The sequence below is a fragment of the Falco naumanni genome, chromosome 12 (assembly GCF_017639655.2).
Source record: "Falco naumanni isolate bFalNau1 chromosome 12, bFalNau1.pat, whole genome shotgun sequence".
NCBI lineage: Eukaryota > Metazoa > Chordata > Aves > Falconiformes > Falconidae > Falco > Falco naumanni.
The window spans coordinates 20,196,061-20,208,916 of NC_054065.1; the positions used below are offsets into that span (position 1 = coordinate 20,196,061).

The 12,856-nt window shown below is 38.5% G+C and overlaps 1 protein-coding gene across 2 annotated transcripts in view; it reads right to left on the reverse strand.

The window, feature by feature from the left end:
- The window catches only part of MTA3 (metastasis associated 1 family member 3), a 136,698-nt gene that overhangs the window by 108,340 nt on the left and 15,502 nt on the right, over window positions 1-12,856 (reverse strand). For both annotated transcript variants that reach the window (XM_040612034.1, XM_040612033.1), the window contains exon 4: window positions 4,505-4,631. In XM_040612034.1, coding sequence (XP_040467968.1) covers window positions 4,505-4,631 — 127 coding nt within the window. The remainder of the gene's footprint in view (window positions 1-4,504; window positions 4,632-12,856) is intronic.

A 12,856-nucleotide genomic window follows, 5' to 3' on the forward strand; every position in this document is an offset into this window, starting at 1 on the left:
TCAACCAAGCATGGATGTCTCACTGAAACATACAATTTAATTCAAGCACAAACAGTTGGGATCATGTCAAAAGTCACTGCATAAATTCGTGTGGCGTGAATCAGGTAAAAGAGCAACTAAAGTCAGGACTATCCCATACTATTCTTCTTTGGGTCCAGAGAAGGACTCTTATAACACTAACTTACCAGAAGGATTGTTGAGCAGAAGTAACGTACCAAATTTCATTTTTATTTACCTAAAATATCTGTCACCCTGCTGTACCTAAGAAAGAATTTTGACAAGGTAGTAGTTTATTCTTTAACCCTAACAAAACCGCATAGAACTCTATCAACCAATTAAATCACCAACATGGTATCAACCAAAGAGAATCATGCATTTGAAACCCTCCTTCCCCTTCACAAACGGCCACCACTCTTTGAAACTCTTCTCCATGCTTAAGCTATTTTGACTTTAGTCAAATAGTTTGCATACAAGCTTCTTTTTACTTTGCATAAATGAGTTTTGTCTGGTTTTTAAAGCAGGGGTGTTACTGCAGTATAGAGCAGCCCAAAAGATTCACACCTTATTTTATTATGACAGCTGACGATGCTTGGCTTATGTATGTTCTCCAAACCCTTAAAATAAAATAATCATTAATAATAAACACAAAAAGCACAACCCCAAGACTAAGATGCAAGAACTAAGATAATGAAATGGCAAGATGCACCCTGATGGATAAATTCTCCTACACAACTCATATGAAGTTATTAAACTTGAAAGCCATTACAAATGATCTTAGAAGTTAATGCAATCTTTTACAGCAATCTAAACACGTTTATCACCTATTAACTCTTGAGACCTTAAGAATGAAAAATAAATTTAACGTCCAGGTCAGATAACCCAGTGCACCTCTCCTACAAGATAACCATGTGCTAAATTTCACAGTGAATTTTACAACACTGGCAAACAATTTCACCTTTATAACAACTTCCTTTTTTTTCCCCTGTGCCTTCTCATGCCCTTCTAAAATGCTGCATTTGGCAACGCTCACATCTCTGAAAACCCAAGCTGAAGTACACAACACTTCAGCTGAACTCAGCTCCTCTCTGGGACTGGCATCACCTACAGGAGCCATCTGCATGAATTCTGGGTGCCTTCATTGTGTGACACTATCGAAGGAGAGCGTTCAGTGAGTCTGGCTGGCAGTATAACTGTTACGAGGACATCTGGGGATTACAGTGCCTGGCAAAACTGCACCTGTGACACGCAGGGTTAGGAAGGAAGGAGCTAATTCACTGGAGGGGTGCTACTAACCTTACACATTTGAGCAGGTAAGGGAAAGAACCATTTCACTTGCGACTTGACAAGTAGGCACTGAGACAACAAGCCTTGTCTTTGAGATCCAAACTAGAACATCAGTTTTTACTGTACCACGTGCCATCACTCCAGAATGGTGCTGCATTGAGCTAGGCAATTCACCTTCTTAAAATATATTCCACTGCAGGAACACCGTGTCCACAAGGCAGCGTTGCCATGTTTAATTACTACTACACTACCTGCTTCTAATTCTTTTCTAAATCTGACTTTTTTTGGTGCCAAAACTTATACCAATTTCTAAAGCTACCAAAATGGCCTAGTGACACCTAAAGTCTAAAAAATTACTAGTATTCATAAGAAAACAAATTACATCTCAAGAGAGTTACATATAATGTATATAGCAAAATAAAAAGTATAAAAGTAATTGAACTGTATTTCTGCAATTCAAAAGCAAACAAATTACACCAGAATTATGCAAAACTCAACATTACAGACCAAAGAGCTTCAGAATTAGATGTGCACATGAAAGAGATCTAACCTGCTAAAATAACTGCAAGGCATCTCAACTGTAAAGTAATGGCACCAGATATGGAGACATTACTTTTATTCTAATTCACAATTACAAATACAGTAATCTGAGTCATAGGGGTTGGGGGGGATGATGTAATCTTCTCTGACATTTAGTTTAAAAACATAAAAAGATTGAAGTAAAGGCAAAAGACAAAACAGAAGCAGTGAAAGTATATTAGGAAAAATTTAATAAAAATATACCACACCAGGTAAAATTATTTTATTCCCTTAAATTAAAAGCAGAAAGGCAACCAAACTCAGTTTCTTTTCTTGGCTGCAGATGTCAGTAAAAGTTCAAGATCTATAGCTGCCAAAAGTAACCATAGATGGTTCAGCCTCCTACATTCTCTTAAAATCATTTTTAGCTTTCTCCTCTTCCTTCCAAAGGGACTGAGCTTTTGTATTCTTACCCCTGAGAGATCTATCTCTGTTCTCTGCTCTATTCCATTGCACCACTTATTTTCTCCTGTAAATCAAATTGTTCCTATCTAGGGGCTAAAACTGCAGGTGGTAAGACCAAAGGCCCACAGAATGGAGCTACTCAAGGCTTTTATTGCATGAGTATCTGCTAGCTTTCTCTACAGAGATGACAGCAGTGAACATCATCTACCCTGACTTCAGCAAAGCCTGCAGTGTGTTCCATAGTGTCCTTTGACTAGATCGGTAACATATGGCCTAGGATAGTAAACAGCACGGTTGGGAAAAAATCAGCTGGACCACCAGGCTAAAAAGATTGTAATGACTGGTACAAAGTCCAGCTGGAAGCTGGTTGCTGGTGGCATCCCCCAGGTGCTGATACTGGGGCCAACAGTTTAACATCTAACAATGTGAACAAATTAACTGAATACACTCAGCAAGTCTGCAGATGATGCTAAACTTAAGATTCACTCTCAAGGTATGACAACTAAAGGGAGAAATTACTTAATGAAAAGATACATAACTGGGCTTCTTTCAGAGAGGCACGGTGGACAGGACAAGAGGCAGTGGTCACTAAGTTTCAACAATGGAAATCCCCATTAGATGATGGAAAAAAATATTTTCACAATAGTGGTCAAACACTGAAAGAGACATCGTGAGCAGCTGTGAAATCTCCATCCTTGAATATTCTGGAGTACTGATGGGAGAAGTACCACCTTCACAACATTCTATCCTCTTTTACAGGACAAGCTAATTCACAAAAGTTATGAAAACTACTAAGAATCACAGAATTGAACATTAGTAAGTTAAAAAGCTAACTAAGGAGTATTTTGTTTAAATTAAAAGTTAAGATTCTTAAAATATCATTAGACTATGTAAAGTTTGCTCCAGATTTCATCTGTAAGGTCTTAGTAACACGTGACAGCACAGCCCCACAGCATTCATCTGTTCTGAAAAGTAGGTGCAAGTCATCACTCCGCATTTGCCTGCTGTGCCGCGCTGCATGTACTATGAATTAACATGTTTTTCTGGCTTCTTTCTGAAGTATGTACTGGAGAACCTCTATTGTATTTGCTCCCTGAGTTGTGAGGCAAGAAGACATTTGCAATACTTCTATGTAATCTTCTCTCTGTGAAGAGAACACCTTATTTCGGTATCTAAATGTCAAAGTAAGTAAAAGAAACTGCAGGATTATTATCTCTATGCTATAGCTGGAGAAGCAGAGATTTGACAGTTAAATGACTTTCTCAAAGTCACAGAAAGTAGCTGAATCAAGCCCAATAAATGAATACAAAAATTTCCAACTTCCAGTTTTTGTGTTGGCAGTGAGAAAGGTAAGCCACATGTTTGCCAATGAGAAAGAAAATACATATGTACATACAAAGTGGTTTTCATATTGGAGCATATACGCTTCATTTATTTTTTTTGGTAGCTTCTAGTCATTTATGGTCCAAAACAGCTGAGAGGCACTGGATGTAATGAGAAAAAGAAAATTCCTTCAGAATGCAATATAAGAGCCCTTGTTTCACACTTACTGTGCTTGCTATTTTCCATTTCTAGGTACATAATCCTCCCTGCCCCAACACAAAAATATTTTGCTTGACTGCTGAATAGGAGATGACATGAGCACTTACCTAATTTACAGAAAGAAATCAACAAACCCTTTTTGAGCTTTAGCAAGCCTCTTCCTACATTAGCATTAGGGCAATTTAAAACAATACTTGAAATGCTTTTGCAACATTTAGCCAAACTCAATCGTGCTTTCTTCACATTTACTGAAATAAGTTGGGGTAATTTTATTTTTCAATACACACAGCCTTAAATTGCAGATCTGACCATCACCTCCTCCTTTCCAAATCCATCTGTGGTTTCCCTTGGCAGACAAAACAGTCAAAGTTCCTCTGGCCAGCAGCAGAGTAATTAAAAAAACAATTCTTCCAAAGTAGGAACAGACTGACTTTATACCACATTATCAGCTGATGCTCTAATTGGCAAGTCAGAGCTCTGAGACTCTCGTCCTTTCCAAGGCTCAAAGATGAAGTAACAGAGGGAAAAACCAAAGGTGGTTCCAAAGCAGTTCATGAGACAACCTGGCACAACTCAGCTGTGATAAATCACACCCTCTTCCAAGATGAAAGTTGAAGTGTTCAAGCAGGTGGGCTTACTGGCAGGCAAACCACTTCAACAGACACACAGATAAATCATATTTACTGTTTCTTACCTGATATGCGTTGCCGGAAGGGACTCATACTGGCGAGAAAGGAAGAGCTCTCTGTGCTTCAACTGATGTTTCTGTTTATCAGTCAAATCAACCTCAATTGTAGTTTCAGACTCTTCTTCAACTTCTTCTGCAGAGAAGCAGAGCGTAGGTCGAAATTAACTCTATTGCATAACACCACTGCAGCCATTTCACTTGACATCCCCCCACCCCTTAGCAACCTCACTTCGGATTTCAAAGAAAGCACGAGTTCAACAACACTACAGTTGATGTAACTTGACAGAATATTAAGTATTTCAAATTCTGTATCTTCCATTTAAACTCTTTAAAAATAATTATACTCCTCTCCTACTGTACTACATGTTGTCTTTCACACAGCTGCACGAACAATCCTGACAACATCAGTCGATCTTTTTTCATCTTCCTCCCTCCTGTTTTTTCCCCAGCGGTGCCTCCTGCTTGCTGACCAGTTCTGGTTTAGGTTTTCTGCTGTTGACATTGGTACTACTAAAACTTTTACACAAGTCCTGGTGAAAAGAGTACTTTCCGTGATTAGAAATTTACTAAGCACAATTGCAGTCTAAGCCTGACAAATGGCAGTCTAAGAAAACTGGAAAAGCCTACTGCCTTCCATAAGGGTAAGCTTATTAGAAACTGACAACAAATACAGTTCATTTTCATATTTAAGTAAGATTTTAAGTTACTTCTGTTTTAAGCAAGACAGCACTATTTATAAGATAGCATCTGTAACAGCAAAACGTAAATTACATAGTTCTTTTTGAAGGATATTTTCAGTTGAAAGCTATGTTTTACAGCCAATCTGATCTGAAATTCTCTAGTATTACCTCGTATATGATAAAACCAAGGAAATCTAAAGATTTCAACTAGCTGTAAACTAGGCACATAAAGGAACAAATAAAAGCAGATACTAGAGACCATCACAGAGTTAAACAGCAATGCTCATAGTGGTTGATAACATGTCATACGATGACAGGCTCTCCAAAATGGCTACCCTGGGATCTTCATGGCTGAAATCTGCCTTCCCAGTGGATTCCTGGGACGTGTGGAACTTGAATCTATACTTCCTCTAGCATCCCAGAAAGGACAAAAAAATCTTTGTGAATACCGCATGCAAAAACACAGAGAATTTAATAACTTCTGTAAGATTTCGCAATTTTCTACCAGCTAAATTACCCATCAGCTACAAAATCAAGCATACTTTATAAAATATGTCACAAATTAAACACTGAAAACTCAGCATTAGGTACTTATTTCACATAACTACCTACAACAGATCACACCATCCAGTCTTCCAACAATAAATATTTTTACAAACAACCTACAGACAATATTTCAAAATGAAGCCTGCCTGCATCCTCATGGCAACCACAGCTCTCTCCAAATTCAACTTTTTTTTTTTTTTTTTTTTTTTTTTTACCCATGTCTGTTTCTGTCCTGGTTTCAGCTGGGACAGAGTTAATTTTCTTCTTAGTAGCCGATACAATGCTGTGTTTTGGATTCAGTACTAGAATGATGTTGATAACACACTGATGTTTTAGTCGTTGCTAATTAGTGCTTACTCTCAGTCAAGGACTTTTCAGTTTCCCATGCTCTGCCAGTGAGCAGGTGCACAGTAAGCTGCGAGAGCGCAGAGCCAGGATGGCTGACCCAAACTAGCCAAAGGGATATTCCATACTGCAGAACATCATGCAGAACTGGGGGGAGTTGGCATGGGGCCACCGGTTGCTGCTCAGGGACTGGCTGGGCACTGGTTAGCAGGTGGTGAGTGACTGTATTGTGCATCACTTGAGGTTTTTTCCCCCCTTGGGTTTTATTCCTCTCTCTCTCATTTTCATTACAATTGTTGTTATTATTATATTTTACTTTATTTCAACTATTAAATTGTTCTTATCTCAACCCACAAGTTTTACCTTTTTCCAGTTCTCCTCCCCATCCCATTGAGCACTGAGGGAGGGAATGAGCGGCTGCATGGTACTTGGTTGCCAGCTTCTAATAGTTCTTTCCACAAAAGTGATTAAAAATTACGCTCTGATATAAACTTTAAGTCTATCTCAATGTGGATTCCCATCAGTCACCTTCTTTGTTTCAGCATGTTTTGTGGGAAGCAGAACAAGAAAAACAAAAATGAAAACAAGACTCTCCCCAGTCTCATCTGACACCCCACAGCCTCACCTGACACATGTACAAGTTCAAGTCAGACCACAACTCAGTTCAGAATTATTCTGCCATCTATAACACTAACAATAAATAAAGCTTAAAAAAAACGTGCAAGCACAAAGCATTTTTTTAAATTAAGCAAGTAATTAAAGAAAAAATATAAATTAAAATGTTTATGTTTCAAGCGATTGATCACTTTTTATTACAGTAAGTGACTATTACAAGCTACGTTTGTGTTTCAAAGTTCAAACATTAATATTTCTTCTTAAAATACTAAGACATGCCAGTAGTTGCTTTATTGATTTGAGGATTTATTTTAAAACAAGTATATTGCTTGTAGTATTCTACAGGTCCGAAGTTCTCATTTGGCTATTTATTTCCTCTCTCCTTCCTGAAAGTACTATAACAAAGCAGTTTAGGTATCCAAACACAGGTGTCTGGGACCGTTTTAGTTTGACACATGCAAAACATCTGACTGCAGATGTGGCACTAAACACAGGAGAATATATGCCATTTTACAGAGGCTGCAGGGAGCTGAGACTGTATTCCAGAGATGTTCAAGTACCTTAATAGCTCAGAGTAAGAATTTAAATTAAGAAGTAATTTTTTAAACCCTCAAAATTTCAAATCATATATTTATTGTACTAATCCTACATAAGCCAAGAAAGTGTTGATCTAAGAGCCTGAAACTGAAATCAAATGTCTCTTACACAGCTCTCTTAAACCACTACAAAACTAAACATGAAATAAAGTAACATTTCCCGAGACATGCATGTTTTACTTATGATGGTCTAACAAGTAGAACAAACCATGGCCAGACACAGAACAGTTCCACTCTTAACACAATATAATTCATCACCAAGATAATTTTACAATTTCCTTCTTCAGCGTTATAATATAAAAACAGGGCTAACAGCATGATTAGCATTTAGTGAAACAAGTAACAGCTTGCCCCAGCAGTAACACAAACCTGTACCAGGGAAGGAAACACTGGAGAGCATAAAGAAGTGAGAAAACTAAATTTGCTTGATGGCAAATAAAAATACAAAACCAGTTTCATTGATGGCAATATAAAGAATTCTGCCCCTGAACAAACTTCTAGATAGCTGCTTTCAAATCAGGTCTTTGCACAGATAAGACCCTAACACCTATTAGAAGAAAAGTGGTGATGAACTTCCAGTACTTTTAGAGATCTCTTCACCGTTTTGACTCAGATTTGCATCACATGTGAAATCTGATTTGCCATCCAAGGAGAGATTATTCCTGTCAAATGAAGTTAAATGGAAGGTATCTACAGGAAATCATAAAGTAGCACTAAGCAAAGCACTTTTTCAGCACTCATGAAGAGAAATAAAGCAACGGCTCAGAGTGAGCAAGTATTTTAATGGAGCAATATGGTGATAACATACACAGACCTCATTGTTCCAAGATTAGAGGAAACAAAATTCAATTTTAAATTGTTTAGCTTAAGAGTATTTTGAAAGCCTTAGGTATGACTACAAATATGAATACAATCAGTTTTTGAAAATGCCACAATCCCCTTTAGACCTTGGGCAAAATTTACGATAACACTGCTTTGTAGTACTTTTTCTGGTTTACAAGAAATATTTAATTATTTACAGGAAAAATCCTGGAGAGCAGAAGCAGGCATCTCCAGTGAGCTTTTAAAGCTTTAGGTCTATTTATTATAGATGGACTTTCTAATCAGCAATTGTAAATACTTTGATCCTGAAAACCATGGTGATCTGGTGATACTTTCACCAGCAGTGCTGCAGATCTACCCTTTCCCTTTTTTCCCCTCTGATGTAAGTAACGTTTAACTGACTCAATCAAGCAATGGATACCAGGAAGAAAATATAATCCTCACTCATTTTACATATGCATCACCACTTCTAAAAACATGATGAACTCTTTTTGGTTTTTTTCACTCTTCCATTTAATTTGTGGGATTCACTGTTAGAAAATGGTGATGTTAGTAAGGGATAGCTGCCTCTTCTCAGCCACCCAAACTTTGTTTATATATATAAACTTTACTTAAATATAAACAAAAAACAAAAGTATATAATGTAACAACTCAAGCTTTCCACTAGGAAGAACTGTTTGTTTTTACAACTAAGATAAAAATAAACTGCGGGCAAGTCTCTAGAAACACAATACTCCCATTTAATATAAAATGGTTTTTAAATAACTGTAAAAAAAAAAATCCTGAAAGACACTTAAAGGTTTAAATGTGACTCAAACTACTCTATAGTTAACCATCAGCTAGCAAACAAGTTAAATTCCTCTAATATATTACTCTTCCTTAATTAAGTCAAAATAGTTGACTTGGTCAACTATGCTCTCCCCTTGTCTACTGCAACAGAAAGTAAGAGAGATTAGTTTAAACGCTGAAGGCTGTCTTCAGGGAGGAGTAAATCTTCAGTTTCAAAGGGAAGAAGAAAGCTCTCCTGCTGCTGCTACCAAACTGCTGACAGCATAACTTTCAGCTAGATGTTGGCTGGATCACAGAAACATGGAAATGCACAGTAAGCCAGGCTGGAAAAGGCCTCGGGAGGTCTCTAGTACAAATCCCTCCTCAAAGTAGGCTCAGCTGCGAGATCAAGCCAGGTTACTCAGCATCTTATTCAGTTGGGTATTGAAAATCTCAAAGGACAGAGACCACAATCTCTCCAGCAACCCAAACATAGCGAAAAAGCTGTTCCTTACATCTAATATGAATCAATCCTGTTTCAATTTATTCACCGCAAAGAGTCCAACCCCACCTTCTCTACAACCTCCCCATAAGTACTGGGAGTCCACCTCTTCCCCAAGCTGAACAGGTTCAATCCCCATAGTGCCCATCACGGCGGCCTCTGCTGTATTTGCTCCAATGTATCAACACCTTTCCTGTATCAGAGGCCTAGAACTGGATGCAGTACCTAGATATGAGGCAACAAGTACTGAATAATCAGGGAGGATAATCACTTGTCTCCATCTACTGGCTACGTGCCTGGTGATACAGTCCAGGATGCCGGTGGCCAACTTTGTTGCCAGGGAGTTGCTGTCTGCCAGCACCCCCAGGGCCTTTTCTGCAGAGCTGCTCCCCCAAGCCCCTCTGTCCTCAGCCTCTATCCCTGCCAGGGGCTCTTCCTTCCCAGGTGCAAAACCTGGCATTTGTCCCAGATGAGTATCTTCAGGTTCTCCACAGACCATTCCTCCTGCTTTCTAGGAATCCCTACCTACCAGCCCTTCCCTCAAGCATATCACCAGGTCACCCACCCCCCCGCAGCGTGGTGTCAACTGCAAGCATGACAGTGCACCACACTGCCTGCTCCAGTCACTGATAAAAGACAGGTCCCAGTACAGGTCCCTGTATAGATGGTATGGAACCTTCACCACCACCCTCTGACTCAGAACCATGCAATTAGGTTTTTTATTCACCTAGTTGTCCCTTAATCCCAATCAGTTTCAATTCTTTGGCCTAGTGTGCCTATCAAAAATGCTAGTGCTGGCACCAAAAAAAAAAACAAAGCATAAGAGACAAACTGGGAAGACACCATGGGAAAAAACAATACTGCCCTTTTAACAGCAGCACAGAATGATGCTGAATTGAATCAGCAGTGTAACCAAAAACTGAGGTGCATTAACATCCTACCTCTTAAACTTAATTGCTTCCAATTTTGAAACCGTAGCTTAGCTTAGCTACATCCGGCTTATGCAACCTTAGACGGAAAGATTTAAATCACTACCACAATTTGCAGAGTTACAGTAGTTTCACTAAGTTTGTTAAAATACCTTTACAATTATATCGGATCAGTGTAAATTTCAGTTCAAAGAATGCCACCAAGCCTTACTTTCAAAACAGTTTCTACACTTTTTTTTCCTTTCCTGTATACCTTTTTCTTCTACACTCAGACCCAAAACTGTATGTAAGTATCACCAATATATTTTAAAACCTACAGATAAAAAGCTAAGAATGCTCTACAGCAGCAAGTTTACCACACACATCAAAGGAAAGACAGCTGTGCATTAAGTCTCTTTTAAACTTAGTTGGTTGTAGCAAAAACATCAAGCGTGCATTTGGCAGTTAGATGCTATAGCAGTCAGAATTACAGATTCTGGAGCAGAGAGAGTAAATCTGTTTATTGCCAAATTGAGTACAAAAGATAAACACTAAGTCTAACCATCTGAACAACTCTACTCAGACTGTGAATGAAAAGCTCTCTTAGGTGGGAAGCTGGCCCATTTGCTCGTCTTTGTGAGGCTTTTTGCCACGTGTTGTGTTATACATAGTTGTGATATTTAAACCCCCAGTGCTGTAGTAGAAAAGTTTAATCAACTTCATGAGCTTGACTATGCATAGTTATACTGTCAAGTTGACTGAGAAAGTGTTTACCAAAGCTGAATTAATTAGCTTTACTTAAACTGCGTCTGTTAGTACAATGTTCAGATGGTTGTTAGAATATATGACATCAATTTGGTATTTGCTGCTACTGCCAGAAAGGATTAGAAATCTAAAGCACAATTTTCATGGATTATGAGTCATTTAGATAGTATATTACTTTCTGAAGTGTGAATCTGAGCAATTCTGCAGATAGAAAAAAAAACCCGATCAGTTGTGTTTACCAGGAATGGGTGTAATTTTAATTCCTGTTGGATAACATAGATGTATGTGGCCTTTAATGGGATATCCAGTTTTCTTACACAATTATCCAGGTGACCATAGGATCATTTTGGGTTGGAAAAACCTTTAAGATCAAGTCCAACTGTACATCGAGTTCCTCCCACACTACCTCATCATTTTTCTAAAGGAGGTCATAAAACAAAGAAATCATTACACTGTACAACCCCTAAGAACTAATATGCCACACTTACTCTCCAATAATAAAAGATCTTTCTAAAATCATGCAAAAGTCCTAAGCACTTTCAAGTAGCATGTTACAATAATAGCAATTCCCAGGACAACAGTCAGTTGTAAGCAACTGGGTAAGGACCTCATGTTTATCACAGGCCTGTAGCAAAATTATGTAACAAAAATTATCACAGTTTTAATTACCAGAAAACTCTACCTTCCAAAAATTGATGGATGGGTTTTTTGGATAACTGGTTTTGGAGATTTTTGAGAGCAAGAAGCTTGTGGGTAGAAGACAGGGAAGGATTACCTTCATAAGTAGTATGAATCATGACATGCTACATCAATAAATATATCTAATAACTTAAATGCACCATGAATAAATGCAAGGGTAAGCACAATAGGTTTTTAACCCTATTATTCAGCACTGCAAACCACTTTATGACAACACTACAGAACACAAGGGTTCCGTGGAAGCATGAAAACAATGACATGCAGGCAATCGTGAAAGAGCTGGCAATTCATAGATCTAGTAGGATTTCCCCTCTCTTCCCCCTTACCTGGTTTCAGTCTCATCTATTCAAATGCAAACTCTCCCAAAAAGAAAACATCCCATTTCAGGGCTCAAAATGTGTTTGGTCGTGTGTGTGTGTGTATATATATATACACACACACCTCTATGAACTGTAGCAACCTGTTGCAGGATGTGTGAAGCAATGGCACCGTGTTTCTTCAAGCATCTCATTAGTAGCAGCAAGGAGCAGATGCAGAATTGTGCCATGAACACAGCTATTTGCAGTATGATGAATATTTTCAATGTCCAACTACTGGTATCCAGCTCATCAGCTGAATCAGAAGCCAATTCGTATTTTTTTCCGAAGTATAGATATGTTTAGTGCTGTGGTGGGAAAGAAAGTGGGAAGTTTTAGTTCTACCCTCAAATGCAGGCTGGCAGATGACCCACAGAGCAGAAGCGCACACAGAAAATCTGACACTGCCCAGGAAATAATTTTTTAAATCTATCATCTGGCTGAAGAAATACAAAGGCTATCTGCAACAATGCCATGCAACCTCCATGAATAATTACTAGACCTGTGTAGAAGAATGGCTGCAGAAGCATGGCCTTAGAATCTCTGAAGATCTGCACAATCCAACCCTGGTATTAGAATAGGCCTGTAATCAGAATTGTGCTGAAGTTGCTGTGCTGAAGTTAACAAGAAAGGTAGCCTTGAGCTATTCTTGAATCCTGAGACCAAGTAATTATGTTGTGCCAACAGGCCGTGGCTGTAACAAGCTACAGATGCTGGGAAAGCAGGTGCAGGGCCAAGAAAGATAGGGACCGGTAT